Source organism: Urocitellus parryii, chromosome 4 (genome assembly GCF_045843805.1).
Source record: "Urocitellus parryii isolate mUroPar1 chromosome 4, mUroPar1.hap1, whole genome shotgun sequence".
Classification (NCBI taxonomy): Eukaryota; Metazoa; Chordata; class Mammalia; order Rodentia; family Sciuridae; genus Urocitellus; species Urocitellus parryii.
Window position 1 is genome coordinate 111194080 of NC_135534.1, and position 25845 is coordinate 111219924.

A 25845-nucleotide genomic window follows, 5' to 3' on the forward strand; every position below is an offset into this window, starting at 1 on the left:
TATTTATTAATTTATATGTGGTGCTGAGAATTGAACCCAATGCCTCACACATGCCAGGCAAGTGCTCTACCACTGAGCCACAACCTCAGCCCTGTAGAATATCTTTATGTACACTAATTAGTAACTCTTTTTTAGTTGTTGATGGGCTTTTATTTATTTATTAATATATATGTGGTGCTGAGAATTGAACCCAATGCCTCACACATGCCAGGCAAATGCTCTACCACTGAGCCACAACCTCAGCCCTGTAGAATATCTTTATGTATACTAATTAGTAACTCTTTTTTGGCATTATTAGTGTTCAGCAAATCCAATATATATTAGAAATATTTTACCAATTCTGTGTGTTGTCCCCAAATCATTGTGTTACTAGTATCCTTTAAGAGACCATTCAAAAAAATTTTTTCATGATGCCTAATTTGCTATTATGTGTCTTGTCTAAGAAACCATTATACAATTGAGGACCATAATGATTTATTCTTCTGTTTGTTTTTAGTGTCTCACGCTAATTTCTATGATCCATTTTGTGTTAATTTTTGTGGTTGGTGTGAGAAAGAGGTCCAAATTAATTGTTTTGTTCATAGCTCTCTATTTGTCCCTACACAATTTTGTTGAAAAACCATTATTTCCCTAAGGAATTGCCACAGAACACTTAAACTAACTCCAGCGATCATAGACAAGAGTTTATTTCTATGTTGTTAATTCTACCCAATGGTCTATATATCTATATTTAAGACAATCTCACATGGTCTTGATTGCTATAAATTTCTAGTTTCCAGATGGAGAAATGTGATCCCTCCGACTTTACTCTTCACTCTCATTTTTTTTTTTATTACTCTGGGTTCCTTGTTTATTCAAAAAAAGCTTTATGATAACCTGTCAACATCTACAAAAACACAGCTGGAATTTTCATGGGACTGCACTAAATTTGCATATCAAGTTGGGAGATGTTGCTGTTTCCACAACTTTAAAGCTTTTAACTCATAAATGTGAGGTCCTTCCATTTATGTAAGTCTTTAATTCCCTTCAACAATACTTTGTAATTTTAAGTGCAATATCTTGAATTATTTTCATTTACTTTATTCTTAAGTAATTCATCTTTCTTCATGCTATTGTAAATGGACTTTATACTGTTCATTTTCAATGTGTAATAAAATTGAATTGCTATGTTGGTCTTGTATTCTACCATTAAATTTAAGAATTTAATTACTTCTTAGGTTCCTTATGCTTTTCTATATGCAAACCTATGTCATTTACAAACAGAGATGGTGCCACATTTTCTTTCCAACCTGGATATCTTTAAATATTGTTGTCTCATCTGATTTTCCTAGCTAGATTCACTAAGATTGTGTTGAATAAAAGTACATGGGGTGAACATCTTGTTTTGTTAAGCATCTTAGGGGAAAGTCTTTCATTCTTTCATCATCAAGTGTAATTTTAATGTTTTTTTTATGTTACTGTTATTTTCTCATGAAAAAGAAAAACATTTTCTTATCAGAAGACTTGAGAGGATTATTAATAAGTCATAGAAAGTTTTGGAACATTAAAAGTTACCAGAAAAATTCTTTGGATGGTTAGAGATTCATAATTCTAAAAGCCACTCTTAACAGCACAAAACACAAAGTTCTATCTGATATTTGTTTACAAGTTACATATTACTGGGATCCCAAGGCCTTTGAATGATAACACAGACAAAGAACAGGTACAGAACTGAACTGAACAGACTTGTATTCTATTTCAAATTTCATTGTGTGGTTGATAAAAACCTATTCTAAAAATTTTCTTCTCTTCCTGCTTAGAATTCTCAGAAGAAAATGGCAGAAGGAAATCATTCCCTTGTGACAGAGTTCATCCTGGCTGGATTAACAGACAAACCAGAGCTCCAGCTGCCCCTCTTCCTCCTCTTCCTAGGAATCTATGTGTTCACAGTGGTGGGGAACCTGGGCATGATCGCACTGATTGGGCTCAGCTCTCACCTGCACACACCCATGTACTATCTCCTCAGCAGTCTCTCCTTCATTGACCTCTGCCAATCCACTGTGATCACCCCCAAAATGCTGGTGAACTTTGTGACAGAGAAAAACACCATCTCCTACCCTGAATGCATGACTCAGCTCTACTTCTTCATTGTTTTTGCAATTGCAGAGTGTCACATGTTGGCTGCAATGGCATATGACCGCTATGTTGCCATCTGTAACCCCTTGCTTTACAATGTTACCATGTCTAATCAAGTGTGTTTCTGGTTGGTATTTGGGGTGTATAGCATGAGCTTGATTGGTTCCACAGCCCACACAGCCTGCATGCTAAGAGTGCTCTTCTGTAAGACCATAATAAACCATTACCTCTGTGATCTTTTCCCACTATTGGAGCTCTCCTGCTCCAGTACATTTATAAATGAGGTAGTTGTTCTGTGCTTAAGTGCATTTAATATCTTTGCCCCAGCCCTGTCTATCTTTAGTTCCTATATCTTTATCATTGCAAGCATCCTGCGTATACCCTCGACTGAGGGCAGAGCCAAAGCCTTCAGCACATGCAGCTCCCACATTTTGGCTGTTGCTCTTTTCTTTGGTTCTCTAGCATTTATATACCTGAAGCCATCATCTGTCAGCTCCCTGGACCAAGGGAAAGTATCATCTGTATTTTACACCATTATTGTGCCCATGTTGAACCCTCTAATCTATAGCCTGAGAAATAAAGATGTCAAAGTTGCTTTAAATAAGCTGCTTGACAGATATAGTTTCCTATGGAAAAGAGTATTTTGCTTAGAAAAATGACTATAAATCACATATGTTCGATAAGGAAACCATTGAGCAATATCTATCAGTGAATTATGAGATTATTACTGATACCTGATTGTTTGGAAGACAGGTGCCCAGACTGGACTAAATTCACAGGATCACTCACTGAACATCTCTGGGATGTGTCACAATTCACATTTCCTGAGTAAATTTTATCACTTCTAGGTAGTTTTAAAAATACTGCAAAAACTCATCATATTTGATTATGCCTTATATCCATGATACATGATTCTTTCTGGACAGGATTTATTTATCTTAATTCAGAGAATAAATACATTTTTGATTGTATCCTTTGATATTCTTGATTTTTTCCTGATATTTTAACCTACTATTTGTGTTTCTAAAACTGTTTTCTCAAAATACACAAATTTAACCATTTTTAATATATAGAATATGATCTTATCTTGTTACTATGTATGTGAAACCACACTAGGAAATATGAAGGCTTATGATGGATGATATTTCCTATCCAGAAGAAAATATCACTGTAGAGGAAGAGATTGGGAATAATACACAAGACATTTTAACATGTATCTTTGCAATAATCCAAGCTTCATATTTTTGGGACTAGGCTCCCACCTCTACCTCCCAACACTTCCATACTCATTTTCCCTCATCCTAGAGAGGTCATGCCTCACCTCCTCATATAATATAATTTCTGGTTTAGTTGTGTCATTCTTTTCCTATTGCATCCATATGGGGCATTTATTCATGTAGAAAAGTTAAAAATTGCAAAATTGTCTTTTTAAATAATAAGAACCACTTCCTATTCAAAGCTCACTCTTCATTATGGGAGAAAAATAGTTCTTGGAAGAAAGGAGGAAGTCTTTCTCCCAAAAATGTTCTTTCTTTCCCTTGTCCAATTAAGTTTCTATTGGGACTCTTGGTAACATCAAGGAGAAAATTTTGAATTAGTCCTCCTGAGTGATAATCCTCATTATTGGTAAGTCTCATGAGCTCTCTGTGACATTCAAGATTTGCTCAGTTCCCCAACTTTCTATTCCTGCTGATATTAATATCGGATGATTTTCTCCTCTCTCCCTAGAATATTTTCTCAGAATCATAGAGACCAGATATATCTGTTTTATTTGAGGGTCACTTCAATATGTCACAGCATGGTTTTGTTCTGTCTTATGCTCCTAAGCTTCAAAGTCTTCAAAAATTTGCATTAAGGAGAAAAGCACAGACATATCCAAGTAACATCACATTCTTCTCTGTTTTTCTCTGTGATGCTGTGCCCAGTCAGAACACCTGGGACCACTGAGTCTTCTTTAACTCAACATAAGCATTGAACTTATTTAAGGTAAGTTTTCAGAATCATCTGCCTCATTCCAGATGGAAAGAACACTGCTTATTTTGTTGGCAGCTGGTCTTCCAATACATGACATGAACACTCCAATGTAGTACCATGTTTATCACTCTGCAAAAGAAAAACTTATAATGAGAAAGGAGACCATTCTCCATGTTGAAAATCAGAAGAAACTTCTTGATTTTTTATGTACTAAAAAATTATTTTCATGCCCCTATTTATGATGCCACAAAAATATATTTATTTATGTATAGCTATCCATACGTGGGTATATGTGTGAGATACTTGCATGTATACATGCTAATGTTTAACAAATATGTATATGTAGGTTTTCCATTAATATTGTTTGGGTATATTATATAAGGTTTTATGTATGTAGTAGTAAATTACTAGTCTAAGCATTAAATGAATAACATTCAGAAAATGTTTTCATATTAATAAGTGATAGATATAAGTAACTATCTATAAAATGTTAAATTATTTTTCCAATCATTTATTTATATATTAAATATGTTCAAAGTTATTTAGCAAAATAGAAAGGTCCATACTGTCTCTAGTAATTTTGAGATCTTATAAAATATATGCTGTCAGAGATATTCCAAAATGGAAAGAGAGCTCTACTTTAGCTCTTCTTTTTTAAAAGAAGAGTGATTAAGTAATTTTAAGAGTGAAACTGAATATCTTGATTCTGTAGCTAGAAGATGGCAGAAGGGAGCTAGTCAGTAATTCTTGATTTCCTCACATTTTAGAAAGGACACAATCAAGAAAAAGTAGAATCGAGAGTTAGGTGACAAAATGAATGCTATAAGATTCAATACTTCTAGGGGTATAGCTCAGTTCATATAGTGCTTGCCTTGAATGAACAAGGCCCTGGGTTTAATACCCAGCGCCAAAAAAAAAAAAAAAAAAAAAAAAAGATCCAATACTACAAATAATTCTGAAACGTGAAAAGACTTGGAGATTAGTTACTGAAGTAGAAAATAAGTGTAGGTTTTCCTAACCCAGAACCGGAACTAGGGTGGGGGAAGCAGAAAAACTTAAGCTCACTCATTTAAAAACATTCAGAAAGACAGGCAAAATTTTACGTGTTACCAGACAGAAATGTTCCTGAAGCAATTTAAACAGCTTAAAACCAAATTGTGAAAAGAAAGTTGTGCTGGAAGCCCACAGCCATTTTTGGAGACCCTTAATTCATGAGTCACCCCTTTAAATCAACACAGTATCTTCCCACATCCAGATTCATATTAAGCCAGAAGGAAGTCCTCTGCAGTGGGACATGTTAAGAATCTGGCTACAAAGAACTCCTGGAGGAAGCACTCCTAACTGAAAATCACTAAAACTCCCCCCCCACCACCATGAAAAAGGGGACCAGGTGGAGCAGAGCTGTGTAAGGGAGTATGCCTAACCCAGAGCTCTGCTCAGCCTCCTTGTGACAAAAAGCTCTGCATAGCTGCCACAGGACCCAGGCAGAAACAAGCAGGAAGACAGTCTTGACCCCAAAGAGAAGAAAGTGTATCCAACAGGACCACCAGCCCTGATCTCTCACAATACAGGGAGGCACCAGGGGAAGTCTATGGACTGTCCATTTGATCATGGGTCCTGTACCAGAAGGAAGCTGCCTGAATATCCAGTGACATAGAGATCCTATTTCCACATGGTGGCAGCCATTGGCAGAAGGCCGCTAGAAGATATTGCATGGTACCCCAGAAAACATAAGTGGAAGGCACTTGCAACCTCATCCAGAGAGAGGCCAGTTATGGTAGAAAATTGCCACCTGTCTCCAAGTCTGAAACCTGTCTACAAGTGGCAAGTAAAAGGTCACTGTCTGGACACTGGCTGGACTTCACATCAGTCACCATCAATAGAAGGAATCTGACTTCCATTCATAACCTGGGGCAGTAGAAATTAGAATCCAGGTAAACCACCTGAGTCCCTTTACTACAGTAAAGAACTGCATCTGCAGGGTAATGCTTCTCTACCATGGAACATCTGCAGAAAATCCACAACCAGAGGACCTGTGTTTTTAGATTGCTACAAAATACTGTGCCACCTTGGAAAGAGTCGTACAGAGAGAAATAGGTATACAATGATGCACAGCAGTAAGACACACTCCAGAGCCTGCTTCCTGAACTCCTGCACACAATAGAAACAACCAAGACACAACACTGCACCCTCTAAGCATTCAGCCACAGATGAGCTGACAAAGAAGAACCAACTGATGGCAGGTCCAAAGCAACTAGGGAAGGGGCTCCTGTACCCTAGAAACTCTGGAGGCATCCACAGACAAAAAAAGGATGGATAACTACTAAATGTCTAAAACTCAATGGAATCCAAAGAAGATTCAACAAGAACTTCCTTTGTTTTGCATGGTTTACTATAAATAACTCTAATGTCAACTTTGATCATATAAATCACTCTTTAACTTGATTGAAAGTTGTTACCGTAATAGCTTACATTGTACCTTCAACCCATTTTAATTTGCTTCTCCTAAGGGTTTAAAGCATTAACTGCAATCAATCTTTCTATATTTGTTTCCATTGCTCTAGTTTATAATTACTCCTCTTACCCGCTATTTGTCTTCTTACACATTCACCATTTCCTCAAATACCCACCATCCATCTCTCCTTTCTACCTCATTATGTATTTTTCTTCCCTTTTTTTCTCAATATTTTTTGCCCAATATTTATTCTTCCCCTCTTGTATCCCTAATTTAATATTATAGCAATTTTATTTAATTAAATAACTAATATTTTTACCTATTCCAGAACTCAAATTTTATACCTGGATTTGAGAAACTGTGGAGAACAACATCAAGAAGGTTTTTGTTTCTCATAAGGCTGAATAATACAAGACATGGCTTTGAAGTGATTGTAGTCAATAGGGCTCAGTATCTTATCTCAAGTGGTGATGATAGAGGCAGAGATCATATACTGAGTTAAAGTATCATTATCTGGGTATTCACCCAACACAGGGTTCTTAAGAAAGAGGAGCTCATAAAGTAGTATCTTGCTTAAAAGAAGTGATAACTATCACAATGGATGAGTAGTCTTACAAACAATATGAAAAAGCCAGGGGATCAACCATCAGCATCCCATAATGCATCAACAACTGACTCCATCAACACCATAGTGAATGAAAAGTCAGAGAAGGAGTGTATATATAAAGAAAATGTAAACAGTGAAATTAGAAGGGAAAATACAGAAAGTGAAAGATCCCTTCAATAAAAAGAGATTCTGAAAAAGAACCAAATGGAAATTCTAGAAATGTATAATAATTTTATAAATATTTGGTTTCAACTAACTATATTTATTTATAACTCAATAAACCAATTAAGAATTCAATGGAAAGCATTACTAATAGATTATCCCACGTTAAAGATAAATTTTCAGGCCTTAAAGACAAAGGATATAATCTTCATTATAAGACATACTTAATGAAATATTTCATGAAGAATAAAAGGGAAAAAGTGAAAAGCAGCTTAGGGAAGAATTACACTAAAATAATAGTCAATCAAAGAAGAATCAAGTCTGATTTAAACATTAGAAGTGCTTCAAAAGAACATGAAATAAAGAGTCTCTCTCTATAATAACATTGAATGTAAATGATTTTAATGCTTCAATCAAAAAATGTAGGTTGGCAGGTGGACTGGAAAAAAAAGTACTCAACAATTTGCTCTTTGCAAGAGACTCACCTGATAGGCAAAGACATCCACAGACTGAAGATTAAATGTTGGAAAAAGATATACCATGCAAATGATACTCGTAAACACACAGGGGTAGCTACTCTCACAGAAGAAAAAAAAAAGGATTTTGACCCAAAATTGATCAGAAGAGACAAAGAAGGTCACTTCCTACTGTTTAAGGGAATCACACAACAATAAGATATAATATTCTAAACATTGATGTTCCAAACAATGGTGTGTCTATATACATAAAACAAATCCTCTCAACGTTAAGAATCAAATAGACCACAATACACTAATACTGAGAGATTTAACACACTTGTCTTACCACTAGATAGATAATCCATACATTAACTAAATATTCTACAGAACTAAAAGATACAATTAATAATATGAAGCTAACAGATATCTATAGAGTATTTATTTCATCCATCAATGACTGAATTTACTTTCTTCTCAGCAATACATAGAAAATTATATAAAGTAGACAGTATTTTAAGTCCCAAAGTGAATTCTAGGAAATAAAAAAAAAACACTTAAATTTTATTAGATCATAACTAAATAAAATTGGAAATAGATTATAAGATGAAAAAGTAACCACTCTAACACCTGGAAAATAAATAATATGCTTTTGAATGATGAATGCCGAGCAGAAGAAATCAGAAGATAATTTTTTTCCTAAGAATTAAAAAAAATTCTTAGAAGTAAATGAGAAAATTCATACAATATATCAAAATCTTTGGGACAGTATGAAGGCATTTTTAAGAGGAAAGTTTATGCATTGAGTTCATACATTAAAAGAATAGAAAGATAGCAAATAAATAATCTACCAGTACAACTCAAGACCTATAAAAACAATAACAAACAAACATCAATAATTAGAAGATAAGAAATAATGCAAATGAGCTCCAAAAAATCAGTGAAATTGAGAATAGAATAAATAAATAAGATAAATGAAACCAAGAGTCGTTTTTTGAAAGGATAAACAAAATTGATAAACCCTTAGTCAAACTAGCCAAAATAAAGAGATGAAATACTCAAATTAACAAAACTAGAGATTAAAAAGAAAATATCACTACAGACACTACTGAAATCCAGAATACCATCATAAAGTATTTTGAAAATTTATAATCCAGTAAGCTAGAAATTTTTGAAGGTATTGACAAATTCCTGGACAGATAGGACCTGGCCTATCTGTAGGATTTTTATATAGCATGAGTACATAAAAATCTTGAGTGAATCAATATCAAGTAATGAAACTGAAGCAGCTATCAAAAGCCTTCCAACAAATGAAAGTCCAGAACTGGACCATTTCTCAACTGAGTTCTACCAGCCCTTCAGAAGAAATAATACCAGTTCTCCTCAAATAATTCATGAAACAGAAAAGAAGGGAGCACTGCCAAACTCATTCTATGAAACCACTATAACCCTGATACCAAAACCAGACAGAACTTATTAAACACAATTTCAGGAGAAAGTATGTAATCCAAAGTTTTAATAACTGGAAAGAATGTATGATGCATATTCTATTCCTAGGTACTGGATAAACTTGGATAATGTTCTCAGACATAGTTTTTTTCATTTCTTTGATATAAACATTATTCATTTAAAAGAAAATAGTTCTGCATTTTACCCTTAACATGTTTAGGGTTCATTAGGATATCAAAGGAGTACACTTTAGGCAGAATCATATTTTTTTGGACTTTTCTACTACTTATAATTAGGTATGAATGTTTCTCTCTCTCTCTCTCTCTCTCTCTCTCTCTCTCTCTCTCTCTCTCTTTTCACTCTGACTTAACTAGCAGTTGAGTCAGGCATGGTTCTGTGGTTCCTCACAGATAGAATCATTTTACTTTGTTGTTCTACTATTCTATATACAGCATCCATCCCATCTGTTGTCTCTCATAATGTCTATTGATCCCTTCTTCATCTCTACCACCTGACCATCAGACAGAAATATATGGAAGGTGAAGGAAATGTCCCCAAATTGAAGGACACTGATTGGAAATGATAGACCTCACCTCCAACTATATCCCTTTCATAAGGACTTACTCACACAGACAAATCCAACTGAAAGTTGGGATGAGTAATGTTTTGCCTATCTAGATGGCTGTTGGTTGAGCTAAGACTCAGGACATTTATTATTGAGGAACATGGAAAATGAATGTTAGGAATGACTAAAGGCTTTTTCAGCACTTTTGATAAGTATATTACAGTGTAAATAACTTAATTTTGTTCTCTCTAGAATTTAACATTTGAGTTTTAGCAGTATATCTATAAAGAGTTATGAGAGTAAATGTGATTAAAATAAAATGTGTAATACATACATAACATATAAAAATTTGATAACTATTAGAAAGGTGTATGTTGTGCTGAGTAGAGTAGTACTAATAATATCTCAATAACTTTGAGTTCATTCTGATGACCTTACTTACTCTCACAACTTGCCTATCCTGAAGTTGCTTCCTGACTCCATCTTGTCTTTCCAAATTTACGTGTCATTCCATGACTAACACAAATGTGTAATTCTCATGCATTTCTCACCAGTCTAGGTTATAATCAGGCAAAGCTCTGGTTCATCACACTTAGTATAATGGTGCTGTGTGTGGTACTCTTCACTATTAATGGATGCTTGTGGATAACATACTTTTAAAAATTGCCAAATTGCCAAGATTTTGTCTTGCACCACATACTATTTCTAGTTCTAAAGTTTTATCATTATCAATGAGCAATGTTTACTATAGGGTGTATCAATTTTTCTAAGTTGTTAACTTTGGAAATTTAATGAATAAATTTTAGCAATTTGCAAATATACCTTTCAAAACCAGGTTAAAACTCCATATCTAACAATGATTTGGAGTATTCTACAGTAAATTTAATAAAATTTCTTTTGATTTTTATTTCAAAAACTACATATTATTTATTGAATAGTGGGTAAAATGTTAAATGTGACTTTACTTTGAATCAAATAGGTTAGTATGAACATAATTTCTGTAATATACTTTTTATAATTTTTTTTTAGTTGTAGATGGACACAATATATTTATTTTTATGTGGTGCTAAGGAACAAACCCATCACCTCACGCATGTGAGGCAGGCACTCTACCCCTGAGCTATAGCCCCAGCCCGATTGTTTTATTTTAGTCAGATTTTTCACTGCTATGACCAAAAGACCTCACAAGAACAATTAGAGAAGGAAAAGTTTATCTGGGGGCTCAGAGATTCAAAGATATTAGTTCATAGACCGACTCCATTCCTGGGAGCTCCTGGCGGAGGAAAGCAGCTGGGAAGAGAGGGATTTCTGCACTGTAAGGACAAAATATATGCTCCAAAGGCATGCTCCCAGTGACCCACCTCCTCTAGCCACATGCTACCTCCCTGTAGTTAGCACCCAGTTAATCCCTACTAGTGGATTAAGACGTCGATTAGGTAAGACTCTCATAACCCAATCGTTTCACCTCCAGGTTTTCATGCATTGTCTTACACATGAGCTTTTGGGGACTCTTCACATCTAAACCATAACACACGTATTTTCATTGTTATTTTTTTCATTTAGAAAATGAATAAAAATCATCTCTTTGTTAAGAACTCCTCATGAATCTTGGCAGTATTTGAAATATTTAAAATTATATTTTTTCAGATTAAGAGCATTCAGTCCACACATGAAAAGAACTCAAGAATTACTGGTAATGAATTTATCATAATGCTCTACTACAGTTAGTGGCAGTCCAGGAACAAATATTCAAATCTTCCAAGTATTTGTGGTTTTCTTTGATTTTCTATTTTACTCTAGTAAAAAAAAAAAAATCACTTCATACAATTCCTTTAATGTGTGTCTTAAATATTTTCTGAAATTTTTAAGTTTTAAATATTATGGCATGAAACTCACTAGAGCTCTAACAATATCTCTCATAAACTTGTGTTTAGGATTCACACCCATGTGACAATACTAAACATTTGAGAACTAATGTGAAAAAAAAAGAAAATTTAGAATTTTGGTTGATTTCCCGAGGGTAGACGCTTGTGGGAAGAGGTTCCAGTGGGAGGTTATTATAATTGTTTGTTCCTAATTAGATTCTTATTGTCTATACCCCCCATATAAAATGATCATGTTAGCTATATTTTGCAAAGTGCCAAGTGGCTTTGGGTATCAGATTCAGAAAAGATCAGAATTAGTGACTCAAAGGATACCTCTCACATCATCAATCACTTTTTCTCCAGAGAAGTGGAAAAGAAAAAATAAACAACATTGGACCCTCTGAGAAGAAGGAGGGGTATGTCTGAATCCCAGACCTTGACTTTTTAAAATCTTAGACTCTTCTGATGCAGTCCCTCCATAGTGTTAATAGAGATGCACATGGCTGTTACCTGTCTCTCCCTGTCCTTAATATAAGAGCCATACCCTGTGGTGAACACAGGTTCCCTGATTAACTCCCTGCAGTCTAAAATCATGGAAAGCAGTTCTTTGTTTATTCATTTCTACTTAGGAAGTTGGAAGGCTTGGTTCATATACTTTGAACCTGTGCTCACTTACCACAGGTTTCTTTCCACAACCTTATTGATCAAACTTTTATTGAGACTTTTTACATACAAGGCACTGTGCTAGCATTATATTCAATTTACAATTTAGTGCAAATGGAAAGCTGGTAAATGACTTATAATAATTCATCAGAATTAAGCACATTCTACATGTAAAAATAAGGAACATTCAGGAGCACATAGAAATTGGTCTGATAAATGGGGTTTTACCATTATAGATGTTAACTAAACTACCTTAAGTATTAAAAAAGATGTAATACATTAAAGTTGATATGTAAAGAGAAAAACTAAAGGAATATTATAAACTAAAATTATAAGACTAACAAACATTCTTTTTTAGAATAGCCACATTATAATGTTTGTTGGGACATAAAAGAAGAAAACTTTTGCTACCAGATGTACCAATCTCTGAATGACTTTAATATTAGTTTGAATGTTAATTGAAACAATAGAAATATTGACAATGTAAGTTTAATATTCAGCAAAAAATGTGTAAATCCTTGTATTATTGTATATATTTATGTAGGAAAGAGCAAAACCTTTTCTAAAGAAAAATAAAAAAACAAAAATTCCCCAGCTCTTATTATGGAAATGAAAATGTTGACTGATGAAAGCCATTTCAGAGACAAACTGAGTGGTTTACAGTGCAAATAACATTGTCTTTTATTAAGTTCTTATTGGGATTTGGGAACTAGGCATTGTTTACTTCAATTTTCAAGTGAGGTAGATGCAAGTATTTATATTTTTTCAGAGGCATAGTGAGTAGGAGTAATTTTCCTAAGATCTCACAGAAAATACAGGCTTGAGATGAAATTTGAAGTCAGATTGTCTACCTAATATCAGGACACATTAGAATTATAAAATCATGAAATATTGGAATATACTTAAAGATTATTTAATATTCCCATTCATCACTTGCCATGTCCTTCAACAACATCTCCAAAATGACTATACAATATGTTCTAACATTTCTGACTACAAGTAAATCAAGGTATGTTTGACTGTTAGAATAGTCTTGGTTGTGAAATCATATATTTGATTCTACAGTTTCCAGCAATTAACTTTAACACACTCCTTTCAAAACATACACAATTAGTCTATCACCTCGTTTATATAGCAATGTGTTGAATATCTGGATGTATATATCACATTGCACATGTATTTTTACTATACTAGCTAATTAATCAAATTATTTTAGTCATCTTGAAATGACAAGATTTCTCTTTTATTTTCAGAAACTATCTCATTTTCCTTTATCCCATATAAAATGTTGTTCTCTAAACTGAAATCACTAATTCAATTGTTGCTGAAATGTTAAGAATCTTTTTCCTGTATCTACTTGACTTCTTCTCAAATGAAAACTAAAGATATATTTGCCTTTTGAAAAACCATATAACATCATTGGCCATTATTGAAGTTGGACTAAACTTTCAATTGTTATTAATTTATGCTCACTGATTACATAGCCTCCACCTTTATATTCTATAGACCACACATACAAAATACATGATTATAAAAAGTGACCAATTAGAATACAGCTGGTATTTGTCTTCCTAATCCCTTCTTACATTTTGGAAATAGTGAGTAGTTTTCTAACCTCCACCAGTTCAACCATGAAGAGCAATTGAGATAGACCAGTTATAGCCTATGGCTTCTCTGACCAGAGTGGAGCAATCCATGAGATAAATAGTTATCATCATGATTGTCCCCAGAAAACATGCAAATCATAACAAGTGGGGATGCATCCTCACTCTTGGAACTGCTACTGAGAAAAGGATGCCAGCTGCCAAGAAATTATGTGGTGTAGCAGAAATGGGTAAAGAAAATTGAAGCACAGAGAAGTGGTTTTTAGATATAAACACACAGTATGGATAGTTATCCAGTTTTCAAATATTTTGAGTTGGAATTCTAGTAAGAAAAATAGCCAATAAAACTACTAAATATATATATATATATATATATATATATATATATATATATATATATTAAAAAATCATAGAAAGCATTTGCTATTTTTCCTTATTATAAGTCAAATGGAAATCTGATCTTTGTGCCACTTGATACATCTGATATTAATATAGTATATAGAATATGAAAGAGAAAAACAGAGTTCTCAAAAACCACCTTCCTTCAAACAGGTAAAAATTTTTAAAAATGGTGCTCTTTTGAAAACTTACAAACTACCTTAATTTTAAAGTCTTTCACATCAGTAATTCCTCTTTTGATCAAGCAGAAGCACTGTATAACTCAGAGAAACAGAAGCAAAAGATATTCTTGCATTACATTACCTCTAGTAATGGCTAAAAACACCATAGAATACCCCAATACATGCACACACACATAGATCAGCAGGAAAGTTCACTAGTTTTCTCTTTTTGAAAATTTAACAGGATAATGGAGAATGGAAATCATTCCATAGTGACAGAGTTCATCCTGGCTGGATTAACAGACAACCCAGAGCTCCAGCTGCCCCTCTTCCTCCTCTTCCTGGGAATCTATGTGTTCACAGTGGTGGGGAACCTGGGCATGATCACTCTAATTGCACTCAGCTCTCACCTGCACACACCCATGTATTATTTTCTCAGTAATCTGTCCTTCATTGATATGTGTCATTCCACTGTCATAACTCCCAAAATGCTGGCGAACTTTGTGATGAAAAAGAACACCATCTCCTACCCTGAATGCATGACTCAGCTCTACTTCTTCTCTGTTTTTGCCATCTCAGAGTGTCACATGTTGGCTGCAATGGCATATGACCGTTACGTTGCCATCTGTAGTCCCTTGCTCTACAGTGTCATCATGTCTCATCACCTCTGCTTCTGGCTCACAGCCGGAGTTTACATTTTGGGTATCATTGGGTCTACAATTCACACAGTCTTCATGTTGAGACTTCTCTTATGCAAGACTAACGTGATTAATCATTATTTCTGTGATCTCTTTCCACTGTTGGAGCTATCCTGTTCCAGCATCTACATCAATGAGCTATTGGTTCTTTTCTTAAGTGCCTTTAACATTTTGACTCCTACCTTAACCATCCTTGGCTCCTACATCTTCATCATAGCCAGCATCCTGCGCATTCGCTCCACTGAGGGCAGAACCAAAGCCTTCAGCACCTGCAGCTCCCACATCTCTGCTGTTGCTCTCTTCTTTGGATCTGCTGCATTCATGTACCTGCAGCCATCAGCAGTCAGCTCAATGGAACAAGGAAAAGTGTCCTCTGTGTTTTATACAACTATTGTGCCCATGTTGAACCCCCTGATCTATAGCTTGAGGAATAAGGATGTCAAATCAGCCCTGAAGAAAATGCTGGATAGGTGAGCATGTTCATGAATAAAATCAAGGTGTTATTATCTTATAGAAATAGGTCTTCAGTTTGCCTAGCCTGTAATTCAGTAGGTTTATTTTTAAAGCTTTGAAATATTAGTCATGCTTTCCTATGTAAAATATCTCCCAAATTATCCTCTATTCCTCTGTCTTTAGACATATATTGTATTAAGTCTATGTGAAGAAATACAAAGGATAAGATCAAAAGATACTTGAGGCTTCAAAGGGATGTGGCTTTATATTTTAATAATAGTAGAGTAGTGATGATGGTGGTGGTGGAGATAGTGATAACATATGCTATTGAAATTTTATTAAATGTCAAAAACTGTGCCTATAATTTTAAATGGATCACTTCATTGAATATTTACTGTAATCCTTCAGAGAAATGCTTATTTATTAATTTATTTTTTGGTACTAATGATTGAACCTAGGTGCATTTAACCACTGAGCCATATCCCCAGCCCTTTTTATAGTTAATTTAGAGACAGGATCTTGCTACATTGCTTAGAGCCTTACTAAGTTGCTAAGGCTATCTTTTTACTTGTGATCCTCCTGACTCAGCTTCCATAGCTGCTAGGATTACAGATGTGCACCACTGCACCTAGCAACAATCCCCCTTTTCAACAAGAAATAAATTGAAGCTCACTATTTGACTGAATACCCCGGGTCTCAAATAGAAAATAATTGCGCTTAGAGAGCTTGTTCCCAGACTTATGATGTTACTCAAAATGATACTTGGTCTACATAACTAACTGTGGGTCTAGAGCCTTTTAAGAATTCCTTTCTACATATCAAACATCCCCCATTTCTCTATATCACTGTTTCTGTCTTCCAGATAATTTCCATGATATTTTCACCTAATATAATGAAAATAATAAAAAATACTTTGAGCCCATACCGATGAAAGAAAAATAGAACAAAATTATGAGTGCTCTGTTGCCATCTCTAGACCCTTGTTCACAATTTCATCATATCTCATTAGAACTCCTTTTCCCTGATTTTAGGGGTATTTAGTATATGTGTGGTTTATTAGCTCAAAGTCTGTATGATTTGGGTTAATTTTTTCAAGTTTGATGTCATCAACCATTATTTCTGTACTTCATTATTTCTCCTTAATTCTCTCCCAATTTAATACCTGTGTCAACAAATGGCTGATTCTATGTTTTGGTTCACTTAACATCATTGTCCAAATCCTAACCATCCTTGGCTGAATATCTTCATCATTGCCAGCATCCTCCTTTATTGGTCCACTAGGGCAGGTCCAAAGCCTGTACCTCCTGCAGCTCTCACATGCTGGTGCCTGTAGTCTTTGTGAATCTGCATCTATCATTGTTTATCTCTATGAATCAAGGAAATGGATATTATGTGCTTTATGCTATTATTTTTTCCATGCTGAACCTCCTTCATTCTACAGCCTGAGGAATGAAGATGTTAAAGTTGCATGAAAAGAACAAAAAATCTTTATTATGAACAGAAGTAACAGAAAGGTGATTTATTCACCCTGTCACTATATTTTTTGAGTGGACCTATTTCATCTTAGTGTATCTATCAACATTTTGGTGGGATTTTACTGCCATTTTTTTCTACCTCCATGACCTTTTTATGCCATTTTCCATGTGAGCTTTTATCTTACAAGTATTACTAAGGCACAGATTAGAAGAAATACTAAAAATGATATGGACAAATAAACCAATTAAAAGCAACCCAATCACTTTATTTCTGTTCTTCTGTGCAGTTGTTTTAAATTCAGTTCAATTCTAAGACATAATAATAAAAATATCATCTTCCAGCAGTGATTACAAATGTTTTTAATCTCTCCATATGAAAAATATAGCTACATGGCAGTTGTAATCACTAGTTTGTTCACAATTTTGGCCTTCCCTATGCCTCCATATATATAATTTGTTATTCATCATACTTTTTTCTTACTGAGACAACCTAATCAGAACTTTAAAGTTTGAGTTTCAGATATAAACATGCTGTGCTTGTGTTATACGTCATACCCCCTGTATTGCCTTTATTCTTCCAGTGTATGTGTGCCTTCTTATTGTCCAATTGTGCTTGATTTTATTCTCAGGAAGTTTCCTGTACATATAGTACATGATCACACCCTCAGAACCTGAAACAATCCAGTAGATTCAAAAAAATTTTCTTGTTTCTTCTTATGAAATATTTATAGGAAAACCATATAAACCATATATATTTACCATATCCATTGATTAATATCCATAAATGTCACATTAACAAAGTAGCCGTATATGTTTCACCTCTACTATATTAAATTTGGAAGAATTGTTCAAGGATCCAAAAGGTGATGGTGGCATTTTGATCTATTGGAATATTTACTATAAATACCCCAGGATAATGAGTTAAAATTTGTACCAGAATCTGTCTTAGAAAAACGTAAGCTTCAAGGCCATAGGGTTTTCAAGTTACTTCCTCAGGAAATTCATCTTTGAAAGCCAAATTTTGCCATGTTGTCCCTCTATGTTGTCTCAAAAAAATGGCTGTGGTGTTTTAGATTGTACTGCTTATGACAATCACATGATCATTTGAATGTTTGTTCTTTATATTTCCCTTTGTTTCAATGGATTTTAAGCACCAATGAGACAAGAATTCCTCTGCTTTCCCATGTCATGTTGTTTCAGACTGCCTCTCCTTTGAACAGCCATGAGGCAAGGTTTTATTACTGTGATATCTGAGACCCAGCTTGCATTGAGGTTGTTTCACTTCAAATCTACAACATGAGCTTTTCACTTTCACTCTGGAAATTTCTCCACACTCCTGGTGCCCACTTGGTCTTTGTACAAGTCAGCCCATGGAATTCTTGTCCCTGTGGTTTTCCCTACCCTGCAGACTGGAGACTGTGTAAGAACAGTGCATCTTCCTGTCCCTCTGGGAAGCCATCTTGGAAAACAGCACCTGGGCTCTCAGGAGGAGGGGGCTTAATTGAATCCCCCTGGCCCATACCAACACCTCATGCCACATTACAATGTTAACTTTTCCTTCCTCTAAAAATCTGTAGAAACTATTTAAAAAGTTAACAGATTAAAGTACCACATTACACAATAATTTCAAGCATTTCAAGTAAATTCCGTTTTTAAAATATTGCAATTATTGTCTCAAAATTATGTTTATGAATATTTTGTATAAGAATGTTAAGTATAAATTTATTTTCAAACAAATAACTTAATCTTCAGATGGACACAAAGTAATTTCTATAATGCATACATTTTTATTGTTCCTCAATATTTCTCTTTTATTTCCAGAAGAAACAGAAGTCATCATCATTCATCAATTAGCTCCTTAAGAACTCCTGACATGTTTATGGCAATGTTGATCAGATGCTTTTATTTAGTTCTTTATTTAAAATCTTGCAAATTTCTGCAATTTTCTTTTATTTTTGTATTATTGGGTATCAAACTCAGGGCTTTGTGCATATGAGACAGACAAATGTTCTATCACTGAGCTACACTCCAGCCCTATCATTCCTATCTTATGAGTAAATTATGATATTTAATATGGTTAATTAAAATCAGTGAAAATAAAAACATGCAAATCTTGCTTAGTTTATTTGGTTGCTAGGGCTGTTAACAAACTGTTATACACTGAGTAACTTAAAACAACTGAAACTTTTTTTTTCTTTTTAGTACTCAAGACTACAGTTCTGGAATTAAGTATCAGATAGGGCCCTGAAGGAAACTTTGTTCTATGTCTCTTTGTTAGCTTCTGGAGATTATTCTTAATCCACCCTAGTTTTCTTTTTTATATATAATAATAATAATTATATGTAATAATAGTGATGATGATGTCACAATTACAGTAATTGTTACTGAGATGTTTTGAAACGTCAAAAATTGTGTCCATGATAATTGAATGCATTATTCTACCTCTATGTAATATTTACACTAACTTAGTAATATTATACTGCAATCATTCATTTTGTAAAATCAAAACTTAGAGAGTTTTGTGTGCAGGATTCCGAACATAATAAGCAATCAAGCTTCATAATCAAGCCTGTTAGTTTGACTCTATTAGCTGTGATTTTACTTACACTGTGTTCTGACCCAGGGAATTGTGGGCTCATCTTAGATTCCCCAGGCACTCCCTTCTAGGCATTGAACCTTCTTATTTCCCTGTAGGACGGTATTGCTGTCCTTTGAATATCTTTATGCTATTTTTCTTTTATTTTTAGGTCAAATTGAAGCAATCTAAATCTTTCATATCTGTTCTGATCAAAGCAAAATAGACAAAAATATCTTTTTATAACATAAACACAAACATAAATTGTAATAGATGATTGCAACCCTCTGCATGAAGATATCACACACAAAATTGTCTGATCAGTATATGAGTAATGACAAGCAGTTTATGAGTCAACTGTTCTTAAGTCCCACAGATGCTTCTAAGTTACAGCATGTCCATGTGGTTCATGTTCATTTGTCCCATAATTTTCATGAGGAAATATCAACAATTTTCTCTGGTCATATGTGTGTGTGTATATATATATATATATATATATATATATATATATATATATATTCATACTTAAATGCAAATTACAAACAGTTGATTTTCATATTAATTTTAACTTCAACATATTTTTCTCTTATTTCATTTCTTTTTTGTCTCTAGGCATTTAGTATCCTCTAAGTATATAATTTTTAAATTGTGTGTAAGGATATACAACATGTTATTTTTACATAAAATGACATAGTGAGATAATTATAATCAGGCAAATTAGCATAGCCATCCTCTCAGATACATTATTTTTTTATTTGGAGCAGGTAAGAGAACCTGAAATATACTCTTTTAGCAGATTTTCCAGTATTATTAGCTTTAGTTATATGTTTTCATCTATTTACCTATCTATACACAGACACATGCATAAATATGCATCATGAAGTAATATTCACCTCTAAAGGAGGAGATTCTGAAATTTCAATGACTTGGATGAACCTGGAGAACAAAATGGTAATAGAGTTCAGTCTGACACAGAGAAATCAATAGTGTATAACCTCACTTTTATGACTTTAAATGGCATCCTAAATACCTGTCTACTATTTCTTCTCAATTCAAACATATTATTGTCAAATAAGTACACATTGGATAAACTCTGTTTTATTTTTCTAGCATAAAACTTGTGTTGTCTTCCATTTATAATATATATATATATATATATATATATATATATATATATATATATATATATATTTTATTGCTTCTGTATAAAAAACTATAATAAAATTAGTGGCTAGAAACAACATGCATTTATTATCAAACAAATAGGTAGGTCAGAAGTCCAAAATAAGCCTCAGTCAGTCAGAATCAAAGTACTGACAGAGCTGATCCTTTCTGGAATCCTTGACTTTGTCAACTTCAAGAGGCTGCTGAGGTTGCTTGGTTTGCATGTCACCTCCACAAGACTCCAACCTCTTGCTTCTATTGTTCTGTCTCCTACCTACTCTATTCATCTTGCCTCCCTTCTATTGGACACTTAAGTTACATGTGGCCTTCCCAAGTAACCCAGAAAATCCTCTGTCTCAATACTCTTTAAAATAGTTACACACACACCAAAGCCCCTTTGACCATTTTTTAATATATTCACAGTTTCTAGAATTGACACCTGGACATTTCTGTGATAACATTCAGTCTACTAATGTCCATGCTTTGTCCCAAAGATTCATTTCTGTTCAACATGTAAAATATACTCATTCTTTTACATGATTCCCTAAAATTCAGAAACCCATTGCAGCATGAAATCAATCTAAAATGCCATTAATTTTCATATCATATCAAAAGTCCTAAATATCATTAACTAAATCATTTGAATATTATATATGGAAATCTGAATGTCATTCATTTTCAAGAAAACTTTCTCTCCATTTATTGAATCTGGGGAACTATAAAAAAATTGTTCACTCTCATAACACAGTATGGTGATGCTGGTTAAAAAAATTCACACTCAACCCAGCACCAGCGCTCTGTCTCACTTTTTTGCCTTTTACTCTCTTTACAAGTCAACCATTAGTCTGCACCCTTGAAATAGTGTGAGTGATAATTAATGTTCTGCTAAAGAATCCCAGAATCTTGCAGCTATTACACTGCAAAGCTAAATCAGTTTTCTGAAGTCCGGGTATGTGATTATTAAAAATTCAATTGCTGATTTTATTGTGCAGCATAGTGGTCAAGCCTTACTTATTTTATTGTTTTCCTCAGAGCTCCCAATATATGACTGTCTATATAATTTTTTAGATTCATTCACTTCCTTGATTGACATTTAATTCAAACACCTTTTTAAAATAACATAAGATTATAAGAAGTAAGAGGAAATGCAGAAGCTAATAGCTAATTACTAACCACTTCCTTCAATTATAAAAACTAGGAAACATTCTTTAGATCAACAAGAGCCCAAAACTTAAATATTATCTCAATTTTCTCAATCCAAATATCACAATTCTTATAGAACAATTAAAAATAGATAAGACTTTTTAAATCTTTTTTATTTGTTCTAATTAGTTATTCATGGCAGTAGAATGCATTTTAACACATCATACATAAATGGAGTATAATTTCTCAGTCTTCTGGTCGTACATGATATAGAGTTACAATGATTGCATAATCATACATGCACATAAAGTAATAATGTCTGATTAATTCTACTATCATTTCTAACCCCACACCCCTTCCCCTCCCTTCACTCCCTTCTGTCTAATCCAAAGTACATCTATTCTTTACTAGCCACACCCACCTTATTATGAATTAGCATCCACATATCAGAGACAACATTTGGCCTTTGGTTCTTTGGGATTGGCTTATTTTGCTTAGTATAATATTCTCCAGCTCCATCCATTTACCAACAAATGCCATAATTTCATTCTTATTTAAGGCTGACTAATATTCCACTATATTCTCTCTCTCTCTCTCTCTCTCTCTCTCTCTCTCTCTCTCTATATATATATATATATATATATATATATATATATATATATACTCTTTTTAAGAGTATAACTTAAGTGTCCAATAGAAGGGAGGCAAGATGAATAGAGTAGATAGGAGACAGAACAGTAGGAGCAAGAGGTTGGAGTCTTGTGGAGGTGAGATGCAAACCAAGCAACCTCAGCAGCCTCTTGAAGTTGACAAAGTCAAGCTGATCCTTTCTGGAATCCTTGACCTTAATCAGTTGTAGATATAAATATGAGATGCAGAAATTTGTGCTTGATCTCTGCTGTTCCTACTCTGAGCCCCCTTCAGGATGAGAGGTGTTCTCAGACTGCTCACCATGCATGAGCCCTAAGTCCTTTTGTTCCCCATCATCTAGAATCTCCCTTTCCCAGAAAGTGCTTTGAAATCTGGTCTATCGTATAGTATCTAAAAATGTTCACATTTCCTTATAGGCTCTCATCCTCGCAGTTTTGTGACAAGTTAAAAAACAGAAGATATGAAGACATTAATCCATATGTGAAGTAAACTGGGTCAATGAGGGACCCTGGCAGTCTTACTTCTTGGACTGTAGCTCTGACTCTACAATACTTTGTGCCTATAACTTTTAACCATGAAAATAAGGACGTAAATTGTAAACAGTATTTCAGGGGATTTTGAAACATTATATAAAATATAGAAAGCATGTGAAAGTAATATGCAATCAGTGAGGAAGGAAAAGAAGGAGAAAGGAAGGACAGGAAGAGGAAGATGATAATCATTATTCTCTCTAGTTGCCTTTTCTAATACTTAAAAAAAAAAAACAGAATAACTGGTACCCTAAAAACACATACACTCAATCAAACTGTTTCCTTCAGGGACCCAATTAATGTTGGAAGAATGTGAACCAACTCACTGCTTCTTCTGGGAAGAACACAAGACTCTTATTTCTTCAGGTCCATGGCCTTAACACCCATTGGTACTGAGCATAGGAAAATTCAAGGTTTACACCAATAGCAACATTTTTTCAGGAACCCAAGCATCATCTTTTTCTGCCATGTAAAAGCTTCTCAGTGGGGCATAGGTATCTTGTAAATAAGGGGATAGTTGTTCACTGCTAAGGTTGCAGCCAACTGACTGTTCTGGGAATCTTGAGGTCTGAGAAGACTCATGAGCTAAGCACCTGTCCTTCACTGCCGAGTGCAGTGGTGAAGCCCTCTGCCTGCCATTCTTTGCCAGCTCAATGGAGAGCAAACAGTGCTTTGGGAGCACTTTCACTTCTTCACCATGGGTGTCTTGGACAGGGATTTTCACCCAGGGAGTGATAATTAGATGTGTTATATACAACTTATGTGTTATGACAACTTCATGGTCATCTTCACTCCAACTGCAAGTTAGAGAATATTTTCAATGCTTTGTCTAAGGTTTCATTCTTTCCTTGTTTGCAGATATTATGGGAGATGTTTTGGCCTCAGAATGTGAGAAAATTGGGAACAATGAAACAATGATTAGAATCATCCATTATTTTTTCTACTGTCAGTACATAACTATCAGTAATTCTCCCCATACAGCATGATTTTAATTTGCTGCCAATTTAGGACAAAGGTTTCTGAGTCAGTCCACTAACACACTTTGTGATCTAAACTCTGGATCAACTTGGAGAAAGTCCAGGGTGATTTAGGGAGATTGGGCACAGACATGGGAATCTCAGATGATGAAAATTGTGACTTAGTCTTTCTGTCCTTGTTAACTTTCCTGTGCATGTTTTGCTTCATTTGAAAGGGGAATGATGGTGCTCTTTAATATGATTCTTAACTTTCATTTCTACAGAAATCTCAAAGAAGAATGGCCATAGCAAACCATTCTACAGCAATGGCCATAGCAAATCATTCTACATCCACCTTGTTTGCCTTACTGGGTTTAACACAGCAGCCAGAGCTCCAGCTGCCCCTCTTCCTCCTGTTCCTGGGAGTCTACATGGTGTCAGTGGTGGGGAACCTGGGCATGAGCCTCCTGATTGCAGCCAGCCCTCTGCTTCACACCCCTATGTATTATTTCCTCAGCTGCTTGTCCTTCATCAATCTCTGCTATTCAACAGTTATCACCCCCCAAATGCTGGTGAACTTTGTAAAAAAAGAAGAATACAATACTTTATTCTGAGTATATGGCCCAGCTCTTTTTCTTTGTGGTCTTTGTGGTGGCCGAGGGTTACCTCCTAACTGCCATGGCATATGATCGCTACGTTGCTATCTGTAGTCCACTGCTTTATAATGTGACCATGTTCCCTGGGCTCAGCTCACTGCTAGTGCTGATCGCCTTCATCCTGGGAGTTCTGTCTGCTGTGGCCCATACAAGTGCCATGATGAAACTGAGCTTCTGCAAATTCCACATCATCAATCATTACTTCTGTGATGTTCTTCCCCTCCTCAATCTCTCCTGCTCCAGCACACACCTCAATGAGCTCCTACTCTTTGTTGTGGCAGGGTTCAACACCTTGGTGCCTACCCTGGCTGTTGCCATCTCCTATGCCTTCATCTTGTATAGCATCCTTCGCATCCGCTCCTCAGATGGTTGGTTCAAAGCTTTTGGAACTTGCAGCTCTCTTCTCATAGCTGTGGGGATCTTCACTGGGTCTATCACCTTCATGTATTTCAAGCCCCCTTCAAGTAACTCTCTAGACCAGGACAAGGTGTCCTCTGTGTTCCATACCACAGTGATCCCCATGCTGAACCCTTTAATATACAGTCTGAGGAACAAGGATCTGAAGAAAGCATTGAGGAAGGTCTTATCAGGGCAATGAGATTATTTTTTTGAGAGTTTATAGATGGGAAAAATGAATAATATGCTTTTTAAATTTTTATTTGTTGTTCTGATGTAATATGCATAATATCAAGGATTTCTTTTCTTTTTTTTCTGAGAATTGTACCCAGGGCTTTCTGCACTTTGTGTAATTAAGTACTCTACCATCAAACTACATCCTCAGTTTCAAGATCTACGTTAAAAAAAAGTACTTTCCAATCTAGTGTCAACTCAGTGTTTAAATAAAATAGAAAACATTTTGTATTAGCATTCCTGTGTTTTGACAGAAAAAATTTGTGTTTAGATAGTTTTGTTTCCTTACTGTGATATAAGATAAATGTTCTTCTCTTCCCAATATTCCATGCTTACTTATTGAAGACTGCTATGTGAAGGATACTGAGTTATTGATAGAACAACAGAAATTGACTAGAAAAAGAAGAAAAGAAAGAGAGAGAGAAAGAATTAGAGAAAGA

The 25845-nt window shown here is 34.7% G+C and overlaps 3 protein-coding genes across 3 annotated transcripts; all 3 read left to right on the plus strand.

Annotated features, from left to right (window-relative positions):
- Window positions 1-1805: 1805 nt before the first annotated feature.
- On the plus strand, window positions 1806-2774 carry LOC113176420 (olfactory receptor 8G50-like). The gene has a single exon (XM_026380899.2). The coding sequence runs from the start codon at window positions 1815-1817 to the stop codon at window positions 2772-2774; it is 960 nt and encodes a 319-aa protein (XP_026236684.2). The 5' UTR covers window positions 1806-1814.
- An 11945-nt stretch (window positions 2775-14719) lies between these two features.
- LOC113176411 (olfactory receptor 8G3-like) lies at window positions 14720-15646 on the plus strand. Its single transcript, XM_026380894.2, has one exon. It carries the CDS (start codon window positions 14723-14725, stop codon window positions 15644-15646), a length of 924 nt encoding a protein of 307 aa, XP_026236679.2. The 5' UTR covers window positions 14720-14722.
- An 8799-nt stretch (window positions 15647-24445) lies between these two features.
- LOC113176418 (olfactory receptor 8D1-like) lies at window positions 24446-25373 on the plus strand. The gene is given in 2 exon segments (XM_026380898.2): window positions 24446-24703; window positions 24705-25373. Coding segments are annotated over 2 exon segments (927 nt in total).
- The last annotated feature ends 472 nt before the right edge of the window (window positions 25374-25845 follow it).